We start from the raw sequence: 24,939 nt of genomic DNA, 5'->3' as shown, positions 1-24,939 counted from the left end.
CCACATCTTTCACAAGTGACAGCTTCCTGTCTAGTCAACAGATGAACCGTCTGTTGATCACCAGCAGTTTGCAGGAGCATTTATGGCTTCAAGCTGAGCCACAACCGCTTTATCGACCGAGTGTACGGTCCGAATGTCGTCCCTTGGGTTCCCATATTCAGCACAATGGGTCGCCATCTCCTCAATAATGCCCCATCCCTTATCATCATTCAATATTCTTTTGGAATCTCACATTTGATGAGGCGTCAAGTATAGCTCTGTGGTCATCGTACAACCCATTGTAGAACTGGTTGCACAAAAACCACTGATCAAAACAATGTTGAGGAAGAGACCTCACCAAATTCTTGAACCGGCACCAAGCTTCATAGAAATTCTCATCAGGTGCCTGCTTGAAACTAGTAATTTTTCCCCTCAGCTGATTAGTGCGTTGTGGAGGAAAGTACCTTTTGTAAAAGGCAAGAGCAAGACTCTCCCAGTCTGTAATACCAGCGGCAGTCCGGTCAAGATCAGTCAACCACTACCGGGCTGCGTCAGTCAGAGAAAAAGGAAATAGCACTTCCTTTATCTTGTCTTGGGTTACTCCCTTAGTAGCGGGAATAGTAGAGCAGTAGTCAGTAAAAACCTCCATATGCTTTCGCGGATCTTCACCCGCTGCACCTCGAAACGAATTTCTTTCCACCAAATTTATATAGGACGGACGGATATCGAATGAGTTACCATCCTCTATTGCAAGATTGAAACCTTTAGGAATCGAGGATGATGTGGGCTCAGAGTGACTTGTAATGTTAGGCATCTTTACTTGGCTTGTTAGCAGAAATGAGATTGTCTTCTTCACAAGACGGGTCTTCTGCGAATAAGAAGTGTTGTAGCTCGGGCTCGAAAGTACTCAAGTCTTCCTTTCGAATCTCTCTTTGCAGACGGAGTCTATGCCAACATAGTCTTTCTAGCTCAGGATCAGCTGGAACTAATTCCGACCTGTTCGACCTGGGCATACACAACACTGAAAGAGATAAATGAGAACTGTCTCAAGGAATAAAAATTCACTGAGACGGATAAAATAAATGAAACAAAAACAGATAGGGCTATTGCCTCCCCGGCAACGGCGCCAAAATTTGATATTGTCGTTTGTGTACCAAAAATAAACCTAATTAAAACTAACAAATAAGCTAGTGATAAGCAGGGTCGATCTCCACAGGGAGGCAAGATATCTGTTAAAGGTCTGTCTATTAGGTCACAAAGTGGGGGTTTGATTTTGATTTCTAAACTACCAAAAGATTAAAGGGAAGAGAAATTAATCAAGAGCAATAAAAGTGAGAAAATGTAATAAAGATGATCAAATAGAGAAAGTATGCCGGATTTCGGTTCACCATGGTAATCTATCTATCAACTCGATTGCAAATAGCCTAGACAATCTAATGTGAGAGAGATAAGAGAAAGGTCCTTCCGGTCCACTTTGTATCCTAGAACTCCACTAACTTAACTTCCGTCCTCGTCGGGGGTAGTCTCTTTGTTCATAGCAGGTCTATATAATCCAATCTTCCGATCTAGGAGTAAAATTAACCAAATTAAGGTAACTTAGAAGCGTGCACTCAACTAAGTTGATATTACGCTTAAATTGCTATGGGACAGATTCTCACAAGTAAACCGTCTAGTCTAGTCGCTACATCGTCACAATCCTACCATGTATTCCCTAATCCCGACATTAAAGGAATTAGCTACTCATACTACTAAAGGTGTCAACAATAATAATGATGATTGTACTAACCAAGGGCATGATGAAACAATAACAATTATGCATAAACTGATTAGGGCAGAAATAATAAAGAGCAAAAGCAAGGATTAGAGTAAACAAATAATAAGATTAAGATTAAGAAAGAAAGGATGATTACAATCAAAAGCAATCCGGCGTAAAGATCAATCCACTAACAAAGTACGAGATTCAGAGATGAAGCAGTAGGTTTAGGAGCGAAAGTAGAAGAGTCTGTAAAAGTTATCCTAATGACCTAATTAACGTTTACTTAAATAGGAAAATAAAGACTTAACAAAAATAAAACTAACACGGGTCACTAAAGCCCACATAAGACTGAAAATCTCTCGATCGAGTGAATTGCACCACTCGATCGAGGTCTTCTCCAGCTTTTCCTCTCGATCGAGCAAATAAGCCTCTCGATCGAGGAACTCTCAATATCAGCATTTCGATCGAGTAAGTAGAAGTACTCGATCGACCTCTCGTGTCGGCAAACCACTCGATCGAACTATAAACCTTCTCGATCGAGTGCATTTCCTCCAAGTCAACCTCTAAGTCGTCTTTGACCACTTCCTAGACCATCCTTCACGCATTCCAATACATAATTGTCGCTCTAACAGCTCAGTCATCTCATTATGCATGCTAAATAGGACGAATAGGGTACGGTCTCACCACTTTCAGGTTCATTTTTGCAAATTAGACAAAACAAACCAAAGTAGCCAATTCGGGGCATATTGCAATACATAACGGTACAAAAATGCATAGAAATACGTGCAATAAGAGACTAAAAAGACTATATAAATTGCACGTATCACGTAAAATCCCAACGTTTGACCATGGCCAAACGTAGAATTCCTTGGTTTGACCACGGCCAAACCTAAAATCACGTTGTTTGACCATGGCCAAACCAAATTTTCCTTTGATGACCACGGCCAAACGTGAGAAACCCACATTCCAGACCACGGACTAACGACAAATCCCACCGTTTAACATGGTTTTGCCCCAAATTGACCCAAATCCAATTTAACAACAACAAAAATCGACTCAAAATCTAATCTATTTCGCAAACAACATCAACCTAAGTATAAACAATAATAACATTTACATCATAGGAACTAATTAACATGAAATTTACAAGAAAAACTAACCTATTTCAAAACTAATTCAATTAATTTTAATAAAACCTAACACATAAACTAATTTACTAACTAATTCAATTACAAAACAAAATTAAAGTCATATAATCAATTAACAACAATAATAAGGGAAGGGGAAGGGAAACAAACAATTAAAAACAATAATTTAGCTAACTTTAACAAGAAAAATTTAAAAAATTGAGACTTACTTGTTATGGTTGGTGATGGAAGTAGTGGCTGTCGTGGTGGTGAAAGCAATGGACGGCAGCGGCCGGCAGGCAGCGTGGTGGTGTGGTGTGGTGGTGTGGTGGTGTGGAGTGGTGGTGGTGGTGGTTAATTGGTGGATTGGTGATTTATTGTTTGGGTTTTTTGAATTAGAGAGGATTGTTAGTTTGTTAGTGAGTGAGTAGGGGTAGTCGACGTCTTTTGCAATGAAAACGTCGTCGATATTTACTAAAACGTCGTCGATATTTACGAATCGGGAAAAAAAATCTGTGTCATTTGCAAGTTCAATCTAAGCCCAAAGTTTTACTTCTAAACGAACGAGATGTAATGAGTAATCTTTTTAATTTTAAAATAAGTGAAAATTGTAAATTGGGGTATTAGTTAAGGTAATTATTAGTTTAGTTAGTAAATGAGTCGGAAAATAAGTAAAAACAAGAACGAGAGCAAAATACAGTGTGAGTCACCGTTCTATTTCGCTACCTAGGACGATCGAGTCATTACTTGTTACTCTCTCTTATTTTTTTTACACTATTATGAACAAATTGAATTTTTACGATTCCTTACAATATGTAAGACAAAATATGGTCATGTGGGATCTTATTTTTTTTTTTTTTTTGATTAGATAAGAAAACTGTGGGATCTTATTTGATTCACCTATAAAGTACAATCAGAATATCAAATTTTTAAATTTTTTATAATGTATAAACTTAAAGATATTTACGTTGTAATTTGTGTTTTGGCAAATGTGTAAATGAAAATGTTGTATTTGGTCCTGAATGGAGGGAATACTATTTATTAATATTCTAATCATCCTATGTATCAAATACAATGATGAAAACCTCCACTGGTTTCTAATATTGACGAAGTAGTACTAGCAAAATTTATGTTAATCAACTAAACATTTAAAGAAGAAGGTCCCATTAGATGTCCCACAACTAACTTGTTGATTCTTCAATAATTTGGGGTAGTTTCCTTTCTAGTGTCCAACAATTAAGACAATGGAAACTTTATCGGTCGGGATTGATTGGTTTATTATCGTTATTCTCAATAACTTTACTTTTAACATTACCTTGTATCAATTCCATTCTATTTTTACTTCTTTTAAACCTCACCCTTTTCTTAACGGTTTAAGAGAATTCTCCCACTCATTTCAATGAATCTTTGCTAAGAGAAGCAAAATTGAAATTCATGAAGACTGCTCTTCATTCGTTTGTTTAGTCTTAAAACTTTCATTGAAGTGGTTGCGGTATTTTGGTCGATTACGATTTCCAACAAATCTAGTCACCAAAATGATTTAACGTTTCAAAATACCTAACTCTATTAAGCATATGAGAAACAATTCATTGTAAATAGATATGTTAGTCAAAAATCAAAAACCCTTTTGATCACGAATAACTTTTATCTATACTCTTCATAAGAGATCCTTCCAATGGATAACACGAGGTTTTAGAAGAAAAACATATTTGTCTTTAGTTACGATGTTTTAATGGAGATTTGAACTAAAATCGAAATGATATCGTATATAAATTGAGGTAAAAAATAGAACAATGCGAACGATGCGACAACGGAATGATGAAAACTAACATTTATCGTAATAATAATACTTGTAAATAATTTAACAAGATATGAGCATTTATATAGTGACCTCTACCCAACTATAATAAATGATTACAAGATCCAAATTCATATTAACTTGGGCATCGGTAAAGCCGAATACAACCCTTATCAATATAACTCGGTGGATTAACTCTTTAATCGATTCTACTTTTAGAACTCTTGGTCGATAAAATTACATTAATATTTATCTTTAGCCCGAAACACATCCGCAACGTCGAGAATACTTTCGTTGAGTTCAACCCAAATTTCGAATAAATGTGTCCATGATCCAAATTTACATCAACTTGGGCATCGGTAAAGCCGAATACAACCCTTATCTTTATAAATTCGGTGGTTAGATATTTATCACCCACTTCCCCTACGTAGCAAGGTTTGTACCCTGGTAAGGCCGAGCGCACTCCCTCACGAAATAGGTTTTCATGGTTTCTAGTTTTTGGTAAGGCTAAGTCTCAATTGTTTATTTTAGCGAGAGGTCATGTCAATTTATTATCTATCACGTTTTAAGTGAACTAAAGCGGTGAACTACGATAATTGTAATTGACACGGTCGATTAACTCGATTTAAAATACATGTTTAGTTATGGCGATTTAGCGATGCATGCAACATATAAATAAAATGCAAAGCATAAAAATAAAATCCTAGTATGACCTTCCTAAAATAGTAAATCTAATAAACTATTACAAATTCGGAAACCAACTCCTTTGGTCCCTTGAACTTCGGTCTTGGCACACATCTCGAGGTAACACTTTCTTTGATGGACCGCCTTCTCGAATGACACCGTCTTCAAGGAACTCCTAATAAATTACCAAATGAATTACATAATTTCCTATTATACATTTGTAATAAAATAAAAATAAATCTATTAAATTACAAAACGGTGATACGAGATCACAATAATTACAACCGAATCGATATTCCCATACATTTCGGGTAATACCAATTAAAACTAAGGCCATACTAAGTAAAATTAAATAATTCAAAAATTACATAAAATTAAAATATGACAATCATAAATAAAATACAGCATTATAATATGTATGAGCATGCCAAATTTTATGCTAAATTGCCTTTAAGAGCCAATATCGTAAATTAATCGGTTTTTTTACGATTTGCGTGATTTAACTTATTAAAATCACAATAATTACATAAATTCATATTTATGTACAAGTTAATTACCCTAACCATCTTAGGACTCAAAATTAGTAACATTTGACAATAATTAAACTTGATTTCTTAATATTGTTCATAAATGGACCTAAAATACAAAAAAAGCTATAAACTTCAAATTAAATTATAAAATTATCAAATAAATTCGAAATTTGAAATTTAAACTCATGAACATTCTGGAAAAATACCATGACACTCACAATGTTCAAAACTTAGGTTAAAAATTTCGAAAATTTATCGTGAAAAACAATGTTGCGGTTTATCGATTTTAACAATTATGACCGTAAAAATATGAGAAAAATATTTTTATTAACTTTTCACTTTTAGATCTGAAATATATGATAAAATACAACATGTGACGTTTTTTACTTTAGTCATGAAGTATGTTTTAGCATTATTACTAATTATAGTCACTATTTATGTGATTTTTCATCAAAAATTCATAAATCATGCATAAAGACTTCATTATAGCCAAATATTTTACAAACATCTTGTAAAATTACATGTGACAACATACTAAATTTCCATGACCAGATTCGAAATATAACTCATATTAACCTATTTACCCATTTAAATACGATTTTAACTTGAAAAATCCATATTTCGTGCAATACAACTCATTTTATTATGAAAATTTACAGGCCATCAGTAGATAATATATGTGAAAACATATCCAAAAACCACTGAAAAATTCGAAGTTTAGCTAATTTTCGTCCAAAAATGACATTTTTATCATAAAAATCACATTTTAATGCCAATATTATATAAAATGAACAATAAAATCCATAAATAAACCAAAATGTCCTAAAAATCACTTAGGACCAGAAACTTTTAACATGAAAGGTTATTTTTAGGTTTATCTTCATAAAACCAAATTAATTAGTTTTGTATGTTAATCATATAACTCCTAAAAAACTATAAACCGATTTGCATGCAAACAACCTAAGGCTCTGATACCACTTGTTAGAGATATTAATCTCATTAATTTACATATTCATATATGTTCAAATTTATTTAGTCATAAAATAAATGTTAGATCTTATGCACGCAAAACTAGAATAAGAGTAAGAAAAATGGTTTCATACCATATGAATATTTCGGCCAAATATGGGCACAAAAGTGGTCTCCTTCCACTACTTATTCTTGAGCTAATAACACAATGGATGATCCTCCAAGTATTCAAAGTAGAATACCTCCAATAAGTAGCACCCAAGACTATCCCATAATACCCATATAATTATTAACTAGATAATTATATAAGTTACCTTAAAAATAATCTAATATATAAGATTATTACTACACTAGTAATATGTAATTTTTATTAGATTTTAAGAACAAATTTTATATATAAACATCTTTATATTATTTTAGAGAGAAGATGGAACTTATTCTTACTTGAAGAATAAGTGAGCTGTGGAATGAGAATAATAGAGAAAAAATCTCATCTATTTTTTCTCTCAAAACCGGTGGGAATGAGGGAGTGTAATAATATATATATATATATTTTTTTTGCTTTTTGTCTTCACAAGACAATTTTGCTTTTTGCTCTTTGTCTTCACAAGACAAATTGTGTAAGCCTTTTTCCATAGTCATGTCACTATCAAGCATTTTAGACAAATGAATAAGACAAAGACTTCTCACACTACCCTCAATATTTCGGTCAAGATGTATAACATGGAGTCCATTTTAAGTTTGTAATTTTGTCAATTGTATAACATGTGACATGTGACATCTCATATGTCATATGTAATTTAAATGCACATTTAACTAATTAAATGTCATTTTTATAATAGCTAAATCACATTTAACAAATTGACTAGTAATTCTAAATTACTTTTATATAAAATGGTCATTTTAATATAATTCACAATATCTTGTAATTATAACTAACTTATCATTCTCATCTCGCGTGTTTCGCAAACACCGATTTATTTTAGTAATATAACTTCTTAAATTACTAAATAAAATCTTATTTAATCATATTTTAATAAGATGTCATTTTCTCACTTGTTCAATTTTAAGGAATTAATTAATCTGTATCGACATACAATTAATTAACCTTTTTTCAATTAAGGGAATCGTCCTTTAGGTGTGACCTCAAGGGATCAATCGACCACCACCGTCAAACGACGAATGTCAAACCCTAGTTAGCCAATCGTTACCGATTAATGTTGGTCAGTTGACTATATAATTGAATCATCCCTTACGTATTCTTAAAATGAGATTTAAACATGTGATCATCATGATCGACAATTGTGATCGCATTATTGTCGGGGACACTCCAACAGTAAGAACGACCACTTCGCAAATTGATTAAGTTAATAGTCTCATGTGGATTCTTCTCAGATTGAGACGACAAATGACCCGGTTTCCTCGTGGACTGATTAGCGGCGAGTTGAGCAACTTGAGTTTCAAGTGACTTAATGGATGCTTCTTTTTGTTGATCACTTAGTTGCAGCTGCTTAGTCAATGATTGAATCACCGACTTTAACTCACCCAATTCGCTTACCCCACTAGAAGATGAAGCTCCTTGGTGCGGTCGAGTAAAAGAAGGAGGCTTTTGAAAGCCTTGTTGAGCCTTGTGAGGAGGGACATAGGGTTGTTGCTGATGCGGTGGTGGAGTAGGATTAAGAACATTCGACTTGTCCATCTCAAATTGGGATGGATCGCCCTTGATTATTATAATAGGAACCTCCTCCTTGCCTATATTGTTTGAAAGGCAAGGACTTGTTCTTTCTCTCGTCGACAGTCCTATAGCAAAGTGTGACCGTCATTGCTCCCACATCTTTCACAAGTGACAGCTTCCCGTCTAGTCAACAGATGAACCGTCTGTGATCACCAATTTGCGGAGCATTTATGGCTTCAAGCTGAGCCACAACCGCTTTATCGACCGAGTGTACGGTCCGAATGTCGTCCCTTGGGTTCCCATATTCAGCACAATGGGTCGCCATCTCCTCAATAATGCCCCATCCCTTATCATCATTCAATATTCTTTTGGAATCTCACATTTGATGAGGCGTCAAGTATAGCTCGTGGTCATCGTAAACCCATTGTAGAACCGGTTGCACAAAAACCATCGATCAAAACAATGTTGAGGAAGAGACCTCACCAAATTCTTGAACCGCACCAAGCTTCATAGAAATTCTCATCAGTGCCTGCTTGAAACTAGTAATTTTTCCCCTCACCGATTAGTGCGTTGTGGAGGAAAGTACCTTTTGTAAAAGGCAAGAGCAAGACTCTCCCAATCATGTAATACCAATGCAGTCCGGTAAGATCAAACCACTACTGGTCATACAATCGAGAAAAGGAAATAGCACTTCCTTTATCTTGTCTTGGGTTACTCCTTAGTAGCGGGAATAGTAGAACAAAGAGTCGCAAAAACCTCCATATGCTTTTCGCGATCTTCACCCGCTGCACCTCGAAACGAATTTCTTTCCACCAAATTTATATAGGACGGACGGATATCGAATGAGTTACCATCCTCTATTGCAAGATTGAAACCTTTAGGAATCGAGGATGATGTGGGCTCAGAGTGACTTGTAATGTTAGGCATCTTTACTGGCTTGTTAGCAGAAATGAGATTGTCTTCTTCACAAGACGGGTCTTCTGCGAATAAGAAGTGTTGTAGCTCGGGCTCGAAAGTACTCAAGTCTTCCTTTCGAATCTCTCTTTGCAGACGGAGTCTATGCCAACATAGTCTTTCTAGCTCAGGATCAGCTGGAACTAATTCCGACCTGTTCGACCTGGGCATACACAACACTGAAAGAGATAAATGAGAACTGTCTCAAGGAATAAAAATTCACTGAGACGGATAAAATAAATGAAACAAAAACAGATAGGGCTATTGCCTCCCCGGCAACGGCGCCAAAATTTGATATTGTCGTTTGTGTACCAAAAATAAACCTAATTAAAACTAACAAATAAGCTAGTGATAAGCAGGGTCGATCTCCACAGGGAGGCAAGATATCTGTTAAAGGTCTGTCTATTAGGTCACAAAGTGGGGGTTTGATTTTGATTTCTAAACTACCAAAAGATTAAAGGGAAGAGAAATTAATCAAGAGCAATAAAAGTGAGAAAATGTAATAAAGATGATCAAATAGAGAAAGTATGCCAGGATTTCGGTTCACCATGGTAATCTATCTATCAACTCAGTTGCAAATAGCCTAGACAATCTAATGTGAGAGAGATAAGAGAAAGGTCCTTCCGGTCCACTTTGTATCCTAGAACTCCACTAACTTAACTTCTGTCCTCGTCAGGGTAGTCTTGTTCATAGCAGGTCTATATAATCCAATCTTCCGATCTAGGAGTAAAATTAACCAAATTAAGGTAACTTAGAAGCGTGCACTCAACTAAGTTGATATTACAGTTAAATTGCTATGGGGACAGATTCTCACAAGTAAACCGTCTAGTCTAGTCGCTACATCGTCACAATCCTACCATGTATTCCCTAATCCCGACATTAAAGGAATTAGCTACTCATACTACTAAAGGTGTCAACAATAATAATGATGATTGTACTAACCAAGGGCATGATGAAACAATAACAATTATGCATAAACTGATTAGGGCAGAAATAATAAAGAGCAAAAGCAAGGATTAGAGTAAACAAATAATAAGATTAAGATTAAGAAAGAAAGGATGATTACAATCAAAAGCAATCCGGCGTAAAGATCAATCCACTAACAAAGTACGAGATTCAGAGATGAAGCAATAGGTTTAGGAGCGAAAGTAGAAGAGTCTCAAAAGTTATCCTAATGACCTAATTAACGTTTACTTAAATAGGAAAATAAAGACTTAACAAAAATAAAACTAACACGGGTCACTAAAGCCCACATAAGACTGAAAATCTCTCGATCGAGTGAATTCAGACCACTCGATCGAGGTCTTCTCCAGCTTTTCCTCTCGATCGAGCAAATAAGCCTCTCGATCGAGGAACTCTCAATATCAGCATTTCGATCGAGTAAGTAGAAGTACTCGATCGACCTCTCGTGTCAGCCAAACCACTCGATCGAACTATAAACCTTCTCGATCGAGTGCATTTCCTCCAAGTCAACCTCTAAGTCGTCTTTGACCACTTCCTAGACCATCCTTCACGCATTCCAATACATAATTGTCGCTCTAATCAGCCCGTCATCTCATTATGCATGCTAAATAGGACGAATAGGGTACGGTCTCACCACTTTCAGGTTCATTTTTGCAAATTAGACAAAACAAACCAAAGTAGCCAATTCGGGGCATATTGCAATACATAACGGTACAAAAATGCATAGAAATACGTGCAATAAGAGACTAAAAAGACTATATAAATTGCACGTATCACGTAAAATCCCAACGTTTGACCATGGCCAAACGTAGAATTCCTTGGTTTGACCACGGCCAAACCTAAAATCACGTTGTTTGACCATGGCCAAACCAAATTTTCCTTTGATGACCACGGCCAAACGTGAGAAACCCACATTCCGCACCACGGACTAACGACAAATCCCACCGTTTAACATGGTTTTGCCCCAAATTGACCCAAATCCAATTTAACAACAACAAAAATCGACTCAAAATCTAATCTATTTCGCAAACAACATCAACCTAAGTATAAACAATAATAACATTTACATCATAGGAACTAATTAACATGAAATTTACAAGAAAAACTAACCTATTTCAAAACTAATTCAATTAATTTTAATAAAACCTAACACATAAACTAATTTACTAACTAATTCAATTACAAAACAAAATTAAAGTCATATAATCAATTAACAACAATAATAAGGGAAGGGAAAGGGAAACAAACAATTAAAAACAATAATTTAGCTAACTTTAACAAGAAAAATTTAAAAAATTGAGACTTACTTGTTATGGTTGGTGATGGAAGTAGTGGTCGTGTGGTGGTGAAAGCAATGGATTCGCAGCAGTGCAGTGCAGGTGGTGGTGTGTGGTGGTGGTGGAGTGGTGGTGGTGGTGGTTAATTGGTGGATTGGTGATTTATTGTTTGGGTTTTTTGAATTAGAGAGAATTGTTAGTTTGTTAGTGAGTGAGTAAGGGTAGTCGACGTCTTTTGCAATGAAAACGTCGTCGATATTTACTAAAACGTCGTCGATATTTACGAATCGGGAAAAAAAATCATGTCATTTGCAAGTTCAATCTAAGCCCAAAGTTTTACTTCTAAACGAACGAGATGTAATGAGTAATCTTTTTAATTTTAAAATAAGTGAAAATTGTAAATTGGGGTATTAGTTAAGGTAATTATTAGTTTAGTTAGTAAATGAGTCGGAAAATAAGTAAAAACAAGAACGAGAGCAAAATACAAAGGTGAGTCACCGTTCTATTTCGCTACCTAGGACGATCGAGTCATTACTTGTTACTCTCTCTTATTCTAAATAATTGTCACATTTGTCATTTCCGTATCTATTCACATAACTGTCTCATTTGCCATATTCCTTAATTTTCGCGACATTGTCTAAATGGACACTTATTCGGAATAGGAGGAGTATATAGAACGGCGTATCTAGTTTAATTAATAGGCGTATAAGATAATACAAGTATTTAATACGATTATGCAAGGAATATTACACCAAGTTCCAATAGTACATACTCCGTAGTGTACAATCCTCCATGCGCATACGTGTCAGTTGATTAGGTATTATGCAATTTTAACCCTTGGATTTAGAGGCGTATAGACACAAGGACTAGGGTTTATCCGTAGGTCACTTGTCTATATAAGTCACTGTCACTGTAGCATGCATTGGTCAGTCATATCCATATCACAAACAGTAAAAAGTGAGTATTATTTTTTATTATTTATTCAATAAGCTTCCCTCCTCTTTCTTCTCATCTCGTTATTATTTTAATTTCTCTCTATGGTTTCACCATCCTTTACTTTTCTGTTTTCTTTACAAAATTCTTGAGAAAAACAAACATTTGAGCTATATTTCCTTGGTTCTTCCTTTTTGTAAGAAAATTTGAAGAGGGTTCTCATATATAGTTGTTTGTTTATTACTTAATTCAATTTTTTTTGTTTTTTTATGTTTAATATAATGAGAAAAATGTTTGCTACAACTCTCCTCTATACTCCATGAGGAGATACTTGCTCATTTTTCATACATTTTACCATCTTTTTCTTTCCTGTTTTCTTCACAAAATTCTCTGAGAAAAACAAACATTTGAGCTATATTTCCTTGGTTCTTCGTTTTTGGAAGAAAATTTGAAGAGGATTCTCATATATAGTTGTTTGTTTAATTTTTTTTGTTTTTTTTTATGTTTAATATAATGAGAAAAATGTTTGCTACAACTCTCCTCTATACTCCATGAGGAGATACTTGCTCATTTTTCATACATTTTACCATCCTTTTCTTTCCTGTTTTCTTCACAAAATTCTCTGAGAAAAACAAACATTTGAGCTATATTTCCTTGGTTCTTCCTTTTTGGAAGAAAATTTGAAGAGGATTCTCATATATAGTTGTTTGTTTATTACTTAATTCAATTTTTTTTGTTTTTTTTATGTTTAATATAATGAGAAAAATGTTTGCTACAACTCTCCTCTATACTCCATGAGGAGATACTTGCTCATTTTTCATACATTTTACCATCCTTTTCTTTCCTGTTTTCTTCACAAAATTCTCTGAGAAAAACAACATTTGAGCTATATTTCCTTGGTTCTTCCTTTTTGGAAGAAAATTTGAAGAGGATTCTCATAGTTGTTTGTTTATTACTTAATTTCAATTTTTTTTTTTTTTTTTCAATTTTTTTATGTCCAATATAATGAAAAAAATGTTAGCTACAACTCTCCTCTATACTCCCTAAGCGACGAAATGGTTTGAGGAGTGAGTTAGCTCATTTTTCGACGGTTTCACCATCTTTATTTTTTTTCTTCTGTTTTCTTTACAAAATTTCATGAGAAAAGCAACATTTGAGCTATACTTCTTTGGTTCTTCCATTTTGGAAGAAAATTTGAAGAGATTCTCATAGATGTTTGTTTATTAGTTAGTTTCAAATTTTTTTATATTTTTTTATGTTTAATATAATGAAAAAAAATGTCTGCTCTCTTCTCCCTGAATTGTTTTCATGAATATGTTCATATATATAACTAATGGGTGTTTATTTTTAATGTTCATATATATGATGAAAACAATGTTCATGATTTAATGGGTGTTTATTTTTAATGTTCATATATATAACTAAATACGAAGAAATATGCTTGTCGTTTTCTTCATGTTTTTCATTTATTTATGATTTTCATTGTAAATTTTAGCTTAAAAATCTCTGAAACTTATTTATTATTGAACACACCTGCAGACCATGGCTGCCAATGTCGATCCCATATCCATTAATGGTTGTACGGTAACAAGAGAAGGCGATTTTATAGTTGTGAGGTACGGCCCCCTACAAGAAGGCAATGAAAATGAGAGAAATTTCATTGTGAAACAAATTCACCCCAAAAATTTCAACCGACACGAAGTGCTTTTTGAGTATTTTACCACCACCATTCGACGCCACACTGCCACTTATCTTCAGCTACCTTTGGGCAACCCGCCTCCGGAAGATATTTGGCTGGGAAATGTTCGTTTTTGGTCGGCTCAAAAACAAAAAAATTACACCTTTCGCTGTGTTCGAATCAGAAACAATTATTACTTTAGGAGAGGCTGGAATAGGTTTACTACTGATCATAGGGTTGTTCAGGGTGATGTCATTCGGTTTTTTGCTTGCGTTAAACCTGGTGGCGCCTTTAACATGATCCAGCATGATCCGGCTGAAGCAAGACCAGTCCCTATGCCTTAGATTTTCAAGATCATCTTAATATGCAGTTTGTTTTCTTTTCATGTTCAGTTCGTATTTTAACATGCATTTTAATATGAATTTCAGTTGTATTTCCTTTTCGTTGTTTTTTTTTTTTTTTTTTTTCTGATGAAATCCGTTGTATTTCGTTTTCGTTTTTGTCTTTTAATCCAAGTATTTTACTAGTGCAATAAAGCCCTTTCGTTATTAATTTGTCTGTTTTTTTTTTTTTTTTTTTGTTTTTTTTTTTTGTTTGTATCCTGTTCTTAATTTAGAATTTAAAGTAACAACAACCCACCAACTTCCATTCTTCCATTCTTTGTTTCTTAACTATGAGGCTGCTGTTTGTTTAGGAAAATGCTAATCGTGCTCTTAATTTTTTTTTAGCGGTTATACCCATAGTTAGATGCTAACCACAGCTAACTTTACGAATGTGCTTGACCCCCGATAATTCGGTTGGCCAAGAATGTTGTTTCAAAAAATTGTACCGAAGGTTGAACAAAAGCATCAACCTGTGATGTAATATTTATATATGCTTAGAGGAAAAATGCAGCATACAGAAAATGATGCGTCGATCGTGTTTCTAGTCGAGTATGGCTCTTGGTCGGGTGGCGTTCTCAAATGACATGGCGACTTCGTTTCTAGGGGCATGATCGACGGCTTCATTTAATCGTTTTAGACACTAGGCTTTGTCCCGAATAGCATGATGACTTCGCTTTAAACGAGGTGATGGCTCCGTAGTTTTAGACCGAGTACCTGCACAAATGAAACAAAAAAAGGTCATTGTCGCTGAAAGTTTCTCGTTGGAGCCGGCCCATCTCATCAGTGCGCGCGGTAGCATCTTTGGCTCGTCTCTTCAGTTCGTAACATCTGTGGCTTGTTTCATCGAAACGGTGGCATCGCTGGTTGGTCGCTTCGTCTCGTGACATCACTGGCTTTTATCTTCGGCGTCGTCGCATCTTCGGCTCGGCTCTACACAAATTGAGGCTTGCAATCGAAACTATTGCCGATCCTAGTTTCAACGACGATGGGTTTGGGATGGTTTGGGCCAATAAAAATGGGTTTGGATTAACGGTTACAAACGCTAGTAAAGTTACTGCTTTCGTACTGCTGAAGCCTTCTGATATGATCAAGTTTCGAATTTACAAGCCAATGGTTGGGACGTTGGTTCCTTTGCAGTTCATTTCTCAGGGTTTTCCCTATTATGCTGATGGTGATGATGATACTGTGTGCATTTAGCCATTTATCATGTTCATGGATCAAATGAACTTCACTTTGATTTTGGTAGGTTGGTCTTCTGTTAATTTTATGTGATCTGTTAGTGTTTTCTTTGCTCGAAATGTTTTTACATATGGTTCTTTATCATGTTCATGGATCAAATGAACTTTACTTCGATTCTTGTTTAATGCTTTTATACCGACTCAGCATGTTCTTCGATTCATGATTATCATTTTGTGATTTGGGTTCGAGCTAGGTCTTGGTCGGGTCTGATTTCTGAGGTCTACTTGAATAAGACCCTTGTTTTGTTCTTGAGAACTTCTTGCTTGTTTTTTCATTTTCTTTAATCTGTTTTTAAGCAGGAACTATTCACCGAACTGGGATTTGGGCTGAATTTGTCGTAATTCCTCCAGTTAATTTGTTCAACCCAGCCACGTTCCTATTTAGGGACTATTTTACCACTTAATGACATGAGGGAGATGATTGACCATGCGCGTTGTAGGAACAAGCTCTTTGTGCCACGTTGGAAGTCAAAAGTCAAAATATTGACCCGTCAAATGAAATGTAAAATAAACTAATATTTTTAATTTGGACGAAATTTAATTAAATTAGTCCATTTTAATTAATTTTCCCGAAACTGATTCATTAAAGTGGCAAAACACGACAAATGGGTCACATCCACCTAAATGGGACAAATCAACTTTCAAGTCTAAGCCCATTAAAAACCTAAAGTTTGAGTGTGCATTTCTCTATAAACAGAGAGTTCATGTTCATTTCTAAGGGATGGAAAAAAAAGGAGAAAACAAAAGACCTAGAGAGCTCTCAAATCTTGCAGTCAAAGGCGAAGAAAACAACACCCCATCAAAGGAGAATTAAAGTCATCAAGACCCTCCTTTAACATCGTCATCCAAGTCACGTGGAGATCGAATCAGCGGATCAAATTAGAGATTGTACTCGAAACATTTAAATCTAATAAATTTATTTTGTTACCATCTTTATATTTGTCATTTATTTTACAGATTGCAAATTTGTGTATACCTTAATATCTATATTTGCTTACGAAAATTCTTGACGTTTGGTCCCCGTAAAGTTGTAATATCTCTACTGCATGTAATACGTAGTAGTATATTTTTAAAAGCTAAAGCGGACACTTGCAAATCACACAAAGTCGTGAATAAAGAGTTTCATGCAAAATGAATACAAAATAATTCAACAACTAATGAATATGAAAAAATAGAGTATTTCTAGGAAAAAAAAAAAACAGAATACCAAATTGTTTTTAAATCGGTTTAATTACCCTTGAAATGATTCCAAATGAGGATGAATATCATCATATTGCTGGAGAAAACCAAAAAGGAGGACAATAAGAGGATTTTGAGTTGTTTCCATCGTATATTGACCCAATTGACTTGTCAATCAAATTGAAAACACCTGAATCGTGGCCTCCAACTTTGTCTCGATTGAGATGGTAATTGTGCCTATCATCGTCACTAAAATATATGCAATTGCTTCTACTCTGACCTCCGTCCGAGGCAAAGAATGCACATTGTCTCATTTCCGCCCACAAACAACGCAACATTTCCTATCTCGCTCACCTCCTCCCCATTTGTTGCAAGAGAACTACACCGATACACCTTGAAAATCTCGGTCTTGTAATTATGATTACTGTCTAAATAATTATTTCCAAACAACTTTCGTTTATACCTCACAATAATAAACATATCATTGGCTGATTGAGCAAGATAAGCGTGAGCTATTATGCCTTCCGGATTTGGTAAATCGTAATAATCATCTATATAATGTCCATGCAAGTATTCCTTGAATTCTTGAGGCTGCTTAGAATTGTGAATATCGTAGGTGAACAACTCTCCGCACGCGTCCAAAAAGACCAGGGATTTCATTTTGTTACAAAGATATAACGTCCATAAACGCAGAAGGCTATCGTGGCAATTGATTTGCATCCATGAAGCGTCTCCGTGTCTCGCCATCGCTACAAGAAGATAGCTATGTTGTATTGCCACCACTAGCCATGGCACATTGTCGTTCTGCTCATCTCGTGGCACTTGGAGCACGACAACTTTAAATAAAAACATCTTGCGAATGGTTTTATCTCTAGCACGGTCCCAATGGTGCCGTAATGTGGTTTGAGAAGGAAGAGGTAATTGGGCTTTTGTAAGTGGGTTAAACAAGTGCATCCGGCGGTTAAGGCCCAAGATCACAATCCAACCATAACGCGAACCCCAACAAGCTTTCCCATAAGTTTCGTAGAGGCTCATGCTATAGCCCTTGTTCCGGTTATGGCTCAAGTTTAACAACATCCTTTTACCATCTTTGACATTCCAATAATAATCATCGTCTACCAGGAGATCGTACTCATCGGGTTGATCTTCATCCTCACCGCTACTAGTATAGTAAGAATCATCATCGCTACCGCTACTAGTATAGTAAGAATCATCATCGCTAGGATAATCATGCATGTGTTCTCCATAGCTTCCGGTATCAGAGTAGACTTCATCATCATTGCCGTCAGTTAACATTAGCCATGGCATTTGACGAAGCCAATTTTTTCGAAGGTGCAACTTATTACAAGCACGAGCAGCATGATTCCATGTATGACAAACGCTAGAGAAAACAATAAAATCATCCACTGCTAGTAAATGGTTTTCGACAATTCGTATTAGTAGATCGACATGGAGCTGAGACCAATTAACAGTAATCATCCTGCTCTTCAAACATAAAGGAAGAACAAACATATTAGCGCGACTCCGGCCTAGATGTTAGAAAACAGGATAACATTATCGTACATACTCAGATACATACTCCCTCCGATCCACACCACACCAAAGGTAACATTCACTTTTTGGTGGTTAAAATTTGAAAACTTTGACCACGAATTCCGTTAAAAATATTAAAATTTGAAAGACGAAAAAATTATATATATAGATTTGATATGAAAAAGCCTTTTATAGACCACCCAAAAGCAAGTATTACTTTGGCGTGGATTGGAGGGAGTATATGAAACAGGACTATTATTCAAGCTAAATCATAGTATAAACTTGTGTTACTAATAAAAGTTGATGGATGGCGTTAAGGCCTTTTCCGGCATAACTATGTAATAAATAAGGACGAGTTTAGGATTTATAATACATACGGTGTGGACAAAATAATTAACACGTTGCATAATAATGAATAATCCAGAGTAAAAATACTCCATAAACAAAAGAGAATGAATAACAAAAGACGTTAACAAAAATATACCCTTTCCGTCTTAGTAAAAACTAATACCGACACCCTTGAGAAATTATATGAAGGGAATTAAAAATAACCTTCCAGAATCCGCAATCGGCAATGCTTGGTTGAAAACTCAAGTATGAGGGGAGACAAAAGGATTAAAGAAATTAATCAGAGTATAGAGAGGAAAGTAGTATATGTAGATGGCTTGAAGCCTCGAACGTAAGACTTCTATTATACGTAGGACTGTAAGACTTGTGTAATAATCGGGTTGATATAAGGTCGATATGATTTAAAATTGTCTGAAACTATTAAAGAATATTAGAATAGGATATTAGATAAATAGAATATTAGGAAAATATATTATCAAGAGATAATATATTAGGTAGGATATTATCTTTAGGGATGAGGTGCTCTCTTATTGATAGACACGGTTACATATATAGTGGAGTATCTTGGGAATACTCTACAGAATAATCCTAAAGATAATATCCTACCTAATATATTATCTCTTGATAATATATTTTCCTAATATTCTATTTATCTAACTAGTTTAGAATCCGTGCAAAATTGCACCGGTATATATAGATTTGTACTTAGATTTGGTTTCAAAAATATGTATCAATTTATGAAATCTTGTCGATATTAATGACGGGACATGTAGCATATATTTTTATTGCCAAATAATTATTACACTAAGTTGTACTCCCTCATTTCCACCATTTTCTTCCCTATATCATTTTACGGATTATTCACACTTTCTTCCCTATTTTCTTTTTTGAGTTGATTTGTGTGGTCCAAATTCAATAGCATGTGGAGTAGTGTGTTTTATGTGGTCCAAATTCAATTTCTTATTTCTTATGCAAAAAAGAAAGGGGAAGAAAATGGTGAATAAGAGGGACTATTGTTGTCCACTACATAAAAATTGTTACTAAATAAATCATATCCTTAAGGCTAATCTTAAGTGTCTAATTTAGATAAAAAAGATCAAAAGTTTACTAATAGTCATTTGTATTTGTTCTAGAAACAACGCAAAATCTCATTTATTTCATCGGGTTTATGTGATCGTTTTTATCTATCATTTAAAAATAGTCACATTTGACCATAAAATTGGTTACATAAGCCCGTCTGAAAATATTTTCAGACGGAATATGTCGTCTGAAATAAGTCCTACCGTAGAAACAATTGCTTTGTAAATGTTGTAACCAATATGCTCAGAAAATTCATACTCCCTCCATTTCATTCATTTGTTTAGAAGTATTTGAATTAAGGTAAACAATGATTAAGAAAAAAGGAGTACATGTTTTGCAACAACAGTTGCAATTTTAGTATAAAACCTATGCACAATACTCATAAATATATAAAATCGTTAATGTGGTTAAAAATATGGAGCACGACAACTATTAGCCCTAACTTGATTTGTACACACATAGCATCGAACCCATATCTTCAAATAATGTAATATCCGTCGTAAACAACTCTGCTAAAAAAAATAAAGCTAGCCTCTTTTTTCTTATAAGCAAACAGGGAGTTCATGTTCATTTCTAAGCCCATTAAAAACCTAAAGTTTGAGTGTGCATTTCTCTATAAACAGAGAGTTCATGTTCATTTCTAAGGGATGGAAAAAAAAGGAGAAAACAAAAGACCTAGAGAGCTCTCAAATCTTGCAGTCAAAGGCGAAGAAAACAACACCCCATCAAAGGAGAATTAAAGTCATCAAGACCCTCCTTTAACATCGTCATCCAAGTTACGTGGAGATCGAATCAACGGATCAAATTAGAGATTGTACTCAAAACATTTAAATCTAATAAATTTATTTTGTTACCATCTTTATATTTGTCATTTATTTTACAGATTGCAAATTTGTGTATACCTTAATATTTATATTTGCTTGCGAAAATTCTTGACGTTTGGTCCTCGTAAAGTTGTAATATCTCTACTGCATGTAATACAGAGTAGTATATTTTTAAAAGCTAAAGCGGACACTTGCAAATCACACAAAGTCGTGAATAAAGAGTTTCATGCAAAACAGAATACAAAATAATTCAACAACGAATGAATATGAAAAAACAGAGTATTTCTAGGAAAAAAAAAAAACAGAATACCAAATTGTTTTTAAATCGGTTTAATTACCCTTGAAATGATTCCAAATGAGGATGAATATCATCATATTGCTGGAGAAAACCAAAAAGGAGGACAATAAGAGGATTTTGAGTTGTTTCCATCGTATATTGACCCAATTGACTTGTCAATCAAATTGAAAACACCTGAATCGTGGCCTCCAACTTTGTCTCGATTGAGACGGTAATTGTACCTATCATCGTCACTAAAATATATGCAAATTCTTCTACAGCCTCCGTCCGAGGCAGCAATGCACATTGTCTCATTTCCGCCCACAAACAACGCAACATTTCTTATTTTGTGAATCTTATGCCCTATTTTGTGAATCCTAAAGCTTGTTTTGTGAAACTAGAAGACAATATTTTGAAACTTGGTTATAAATGATCAAAATCACCTATTTTGCTCCTTTTTTTTGTGTATCCTAGACCTTATATTGTGAATTATAGGGCTTATATTGTGAAAATAGAAGGCAACATTATTTTCGACGAACTACAATTCAAACGCATGTAGTACTTGATCTTATATTGTGAAAATAGAAGGCAACATGTTTTGTAAAAATAGAAGGCAATATTATAAAAACTATTCATAAATGGTTGAAATTACGTATTTTGCTCTTTTTTGTGAATCTCAGACCTTGTTTTGTGAATCGTAGAGCTTGTTTTGTGAAACTAAAAGGCAATATTGTGAAATTGGGTCATATAATGGTCGAAATCACCTATTTTGCTCTTTTTCTTATTTTGTGAATTATATACAATGTTGTGAAACTTGGTCATAAATGGTCGAAATCATCTATTTTGCTCCTTTTCTTATTTTGTGAATCTTATGCCCTATTTTGTGAATCCTAAAGCTTGTTTTGTGAAACTAGAAGAGAATATTTTGAAACTTGGTTATAAATGATGCATATATGTCTATTTAGTTATGAAATGTGAATCTAGGATTTTATTTTGTGAAACTTAGACCTAATTTTGTGATCCTTTTAATAGTCGCTCCGTCACTGTGAAAAGTTTATGATTCATATATCTTTGTTTAGTTGTGAATCTAAGGCCTGATTTTGTGAAAATTAGACATGCTTTTGTGAAACTTAGGACCTGATTTAGTGAATCCTAGACTTTATTTTGTGAATCCTAGAACTTGTTTTGTAAAGCTAGAAGACAATGTTGTGAAACTTGGTCATAAATGGTCGAAATCATCTATTTTGCTCCTTTTCTTATTTTGTGAATCTTATGCCCTATTTTGTGAATCCTAAAGCTTGTTTTGTGAAACTAGAAGACAATATTTTGAAACTTGGTTATAAATGATCAAAATCACCTATTTTGCTTTTTTTTTTTGTGTATCCTAGACCTTGTATTGTGAATTATAGGGCTTATATTGTGAAAATAGAAGGCAACATTATTTTCGACGAACTACAATTCAAACGCATGTAGTACTTGATCTTATATTGTGAAAATAGAAGGCGATGTTTTGTGAAACTAGAAGGCAATATTATAAAAATTATTCATAAATGGTTGAAATTACGTATTTTGCTCTTTTTTGTGAATCTCAGACCTTGTTTTGTGAATCGTAGAGCTTGTTTTGTGAAACTAGAAGATAATATTCCGAAACTTGGTCATAAATGGTTGAAATCACCTAATTGCTCTTTTTCTTATTTTGTGAATCTCAGACATTGTTTTGTGAATCTTAGAGCTTGTTTTGTGAAACTAGAAGACAATATTCCGAAACTTGGTCATAAGTGGTTGAAATCACCTATTTTGCTCTTTTTCTTATTTTGTGAATCATAGATCTTGTTTTGTGAAATTTACAGCCTGTTTTGTGAAACTAGAAGGCAATATTATAAAAACTATTCATAAATGGCTGAAATTACGTATTTTGCTCTTTTTTGTGAATCTCAGACCTTATTTTGTGAATCGTAGAGCTTGACTTACCATGCCTTAGAGACTTGTGAAACTCATTGAAATTTGGTCCCCAATTCCAGTTGTAGTAGTTTACGTCTCACAAAGATGTTTTGTGAAACTAGAAGATAATATTCCGAAACTTGGTCATAAATGGTTGAAATCACGTAATTGCTCGTTTTCTTGTTTTGTGAATCTCAGACATTGTTTTGTGAATCTTAGAGCTTGTTTTGTGAAACTAGAAGATAATATTCCGAAACTTGGTCATAAGTGGTTGAAATCACCTAATTGCTCTTTTTCTTATTTTGTGAATCTCAGACATTGTTTTGTGAATTTTAGAGCTTGTTTTGTGAAACTAGAAGATAATATTCCGAAACTTGGTCATAAGTGGTTGAAATCACCTATTTTGCTCTTTTTTGTGAATCTCAGACCTTGTTTTGTGAATCACAGAGCTTGTTTTGTGAAACTAGAAGATAATATTCCGAAACTTGGTCATAAATGGTTGAAATCACCTAATTGCTCTTTTTCTTATTTTGTGAAATTAGAAGGCAATATTATAAAAGTTTAGGGTTGTAATTATACTGTTCGGGTGTATTTGCAGTCTGTCAGCATCAATGAGTTTTTGAAGCCAGCTGATGGAGAGAAGTACTACAGTCCTAGTGGCAGAGGCAGGGGATGCGGTCGTGGTCCACGTGGTGGTGGTCATAATGGTTGAAATGACCTTTTTTTTATAATTTATTCTCTGAATCCTCTACCTTGTTTCGTGAATCCTACAGATTATATTGTGAAGGTAGAAGGGAAAACAAAAATTGTATATTATATTCATAAGTTATAATTTATAATGGCCTTTTTTATGATGAGTTTTTTTTTATAATTTATTCGCAACGAGTTTATATGCAATGAGTTTTTTTTTTATAATTATAATGAACTTTTTTATAATTTATTATGTGAATCCTAGAGATTATATTGATAAATTATATAATAATTGTATATTTATATTTGTTCATCTATGTGGGACTCGAACCCACACCTTGCGCAATAGCACAATGCTCTACCTTTTGAGCTAATAGATGATATAGTACAAATAGTAAATTATGCATCAACAAATAACAAACACATGATACATAAACCTAATAGATGACAACCCTAGATCTTGACAACCCCAGATCTGCTCATCTCCAATAGGCTAATTCAGGTACAAACAAATTCAAATTAGTAACAAGTTCGTCACCATTTCATACGTATAGATATCATAAATTCATAATTATTGTATAGAATGGTTTAGAAAAATGTACAACGTCAGACTGAAATGTAGTCTGGTAAACCTTTTGCTGAGTTCCATTCATAGAGAGAGACGACATGCTCATGGACTCCCACGGCTAGGATAAGTCAAAATCCAAAGGTAGAGTTTTCGCTTGATGCTAATAAAAAGAGTTTTCACATCAATTACTCTGCAAAATGCAAAGCATACAAGTCAGAAATATGTCCTACAACACCTATGCAGTTGAAAAGTCAAAATGTAGTAGCATATTGGAGGTAGTTGTATACTCAGCAGCATTCAAAACAGCAATTAGAGCAATGCAATTTAGATTTCATTTTCTGCATACTAATTTAATGGACATTTCCCACTACTCACTACAAAAAGAATTAAAACAGGCGACTGATTTTGGCGACTGAAATCAGTCGCCAAAATCAATTTGGCGGTCAAATCGATCGCCAAACGTCGATCGCGAACCTTAGTCGCCTTTTCTAGCTTTGGCGACTAAAGTCGGTCAAAAAATTTGGCGATGAAAAATCAGATCGCCAAATGACTAAA

General features: G+C 34.4%; 1 protein-coding gene, 1 long non-coding RNA gene and 1 other non-coding gene across 3 annotated transcripts; 2 read left to right on the top strand and 1 right to left on the bottom strand.

Annotated features, from left to right (window-relative positions):
• Nucleotides 1–311: 311 nt before the first annotated feature.
• On the top strand, nt 312–417 carry LOC141625335 (small nucleolar RNA R71). The gene has a single exon (XR_012535120.1). It is a non-coding gene; the product is annotated as a small nucleolar RNA R71 (small nucleolar RNA).
• A 12,218-nt stretch (nt 418–12,635) lies between these two features.
• On the top strand, nt 12,636–14,859 carry LOC141622240 (uncharacterized). Its single transcript, XR_012532910.1, has 2 exons — nt 12,636–12,669; nt 14,185–14,859. It is a non-coding gene; the product is annotated as an uncharacterized LOC141622240 (long non-coding RNA).
• Nucleotides 14,860–17,393: 2,534 nt separating this feature from the next.
• LOC141620875 (uncharacterized) lies at nt 17,394–18,635 on the bottom strand. Its single transcript, XM_074437631.1, has one exon. It carries the CDS (start codon nt 18,633–18,635, stop codon nt 17,394–17,396), a length of 1,242 nt encoding a protein of 413 aa, XP_074293732.1.
• Nucleotides 18,636–24,939: the final 6,304 nt, after the last annotated feature.

This window comes from Silene latifolia, chromosome X, assembly GCF_048544455.1.
Source record: "Silene latifolia isolate original U9 population chromosome X, ASM4854445v1, whole genome shotgun sequence".
Taxonomy (NCBI): Eukaryota; Viridiplantae; Streptophyta; class Magnoliopsida; order Caryophyllales; family Caryophyllaceae; genus Silene; species Silene latifolia.
Note: the sequence above shows the minus strand (reverse complement) of the source record. Positions and strands in the feature narration are given on the sequence as shown.

Excerpts from the sequence above, each read along its gene's own strand:
- LOC141620875 (XM_074437631.1), bottom strand. The coding sequence starts at position 18,635 with ATGTTTGTTCTTCCTTTATGTTTGAAGAGCAGGATGATTACTGTTAAT.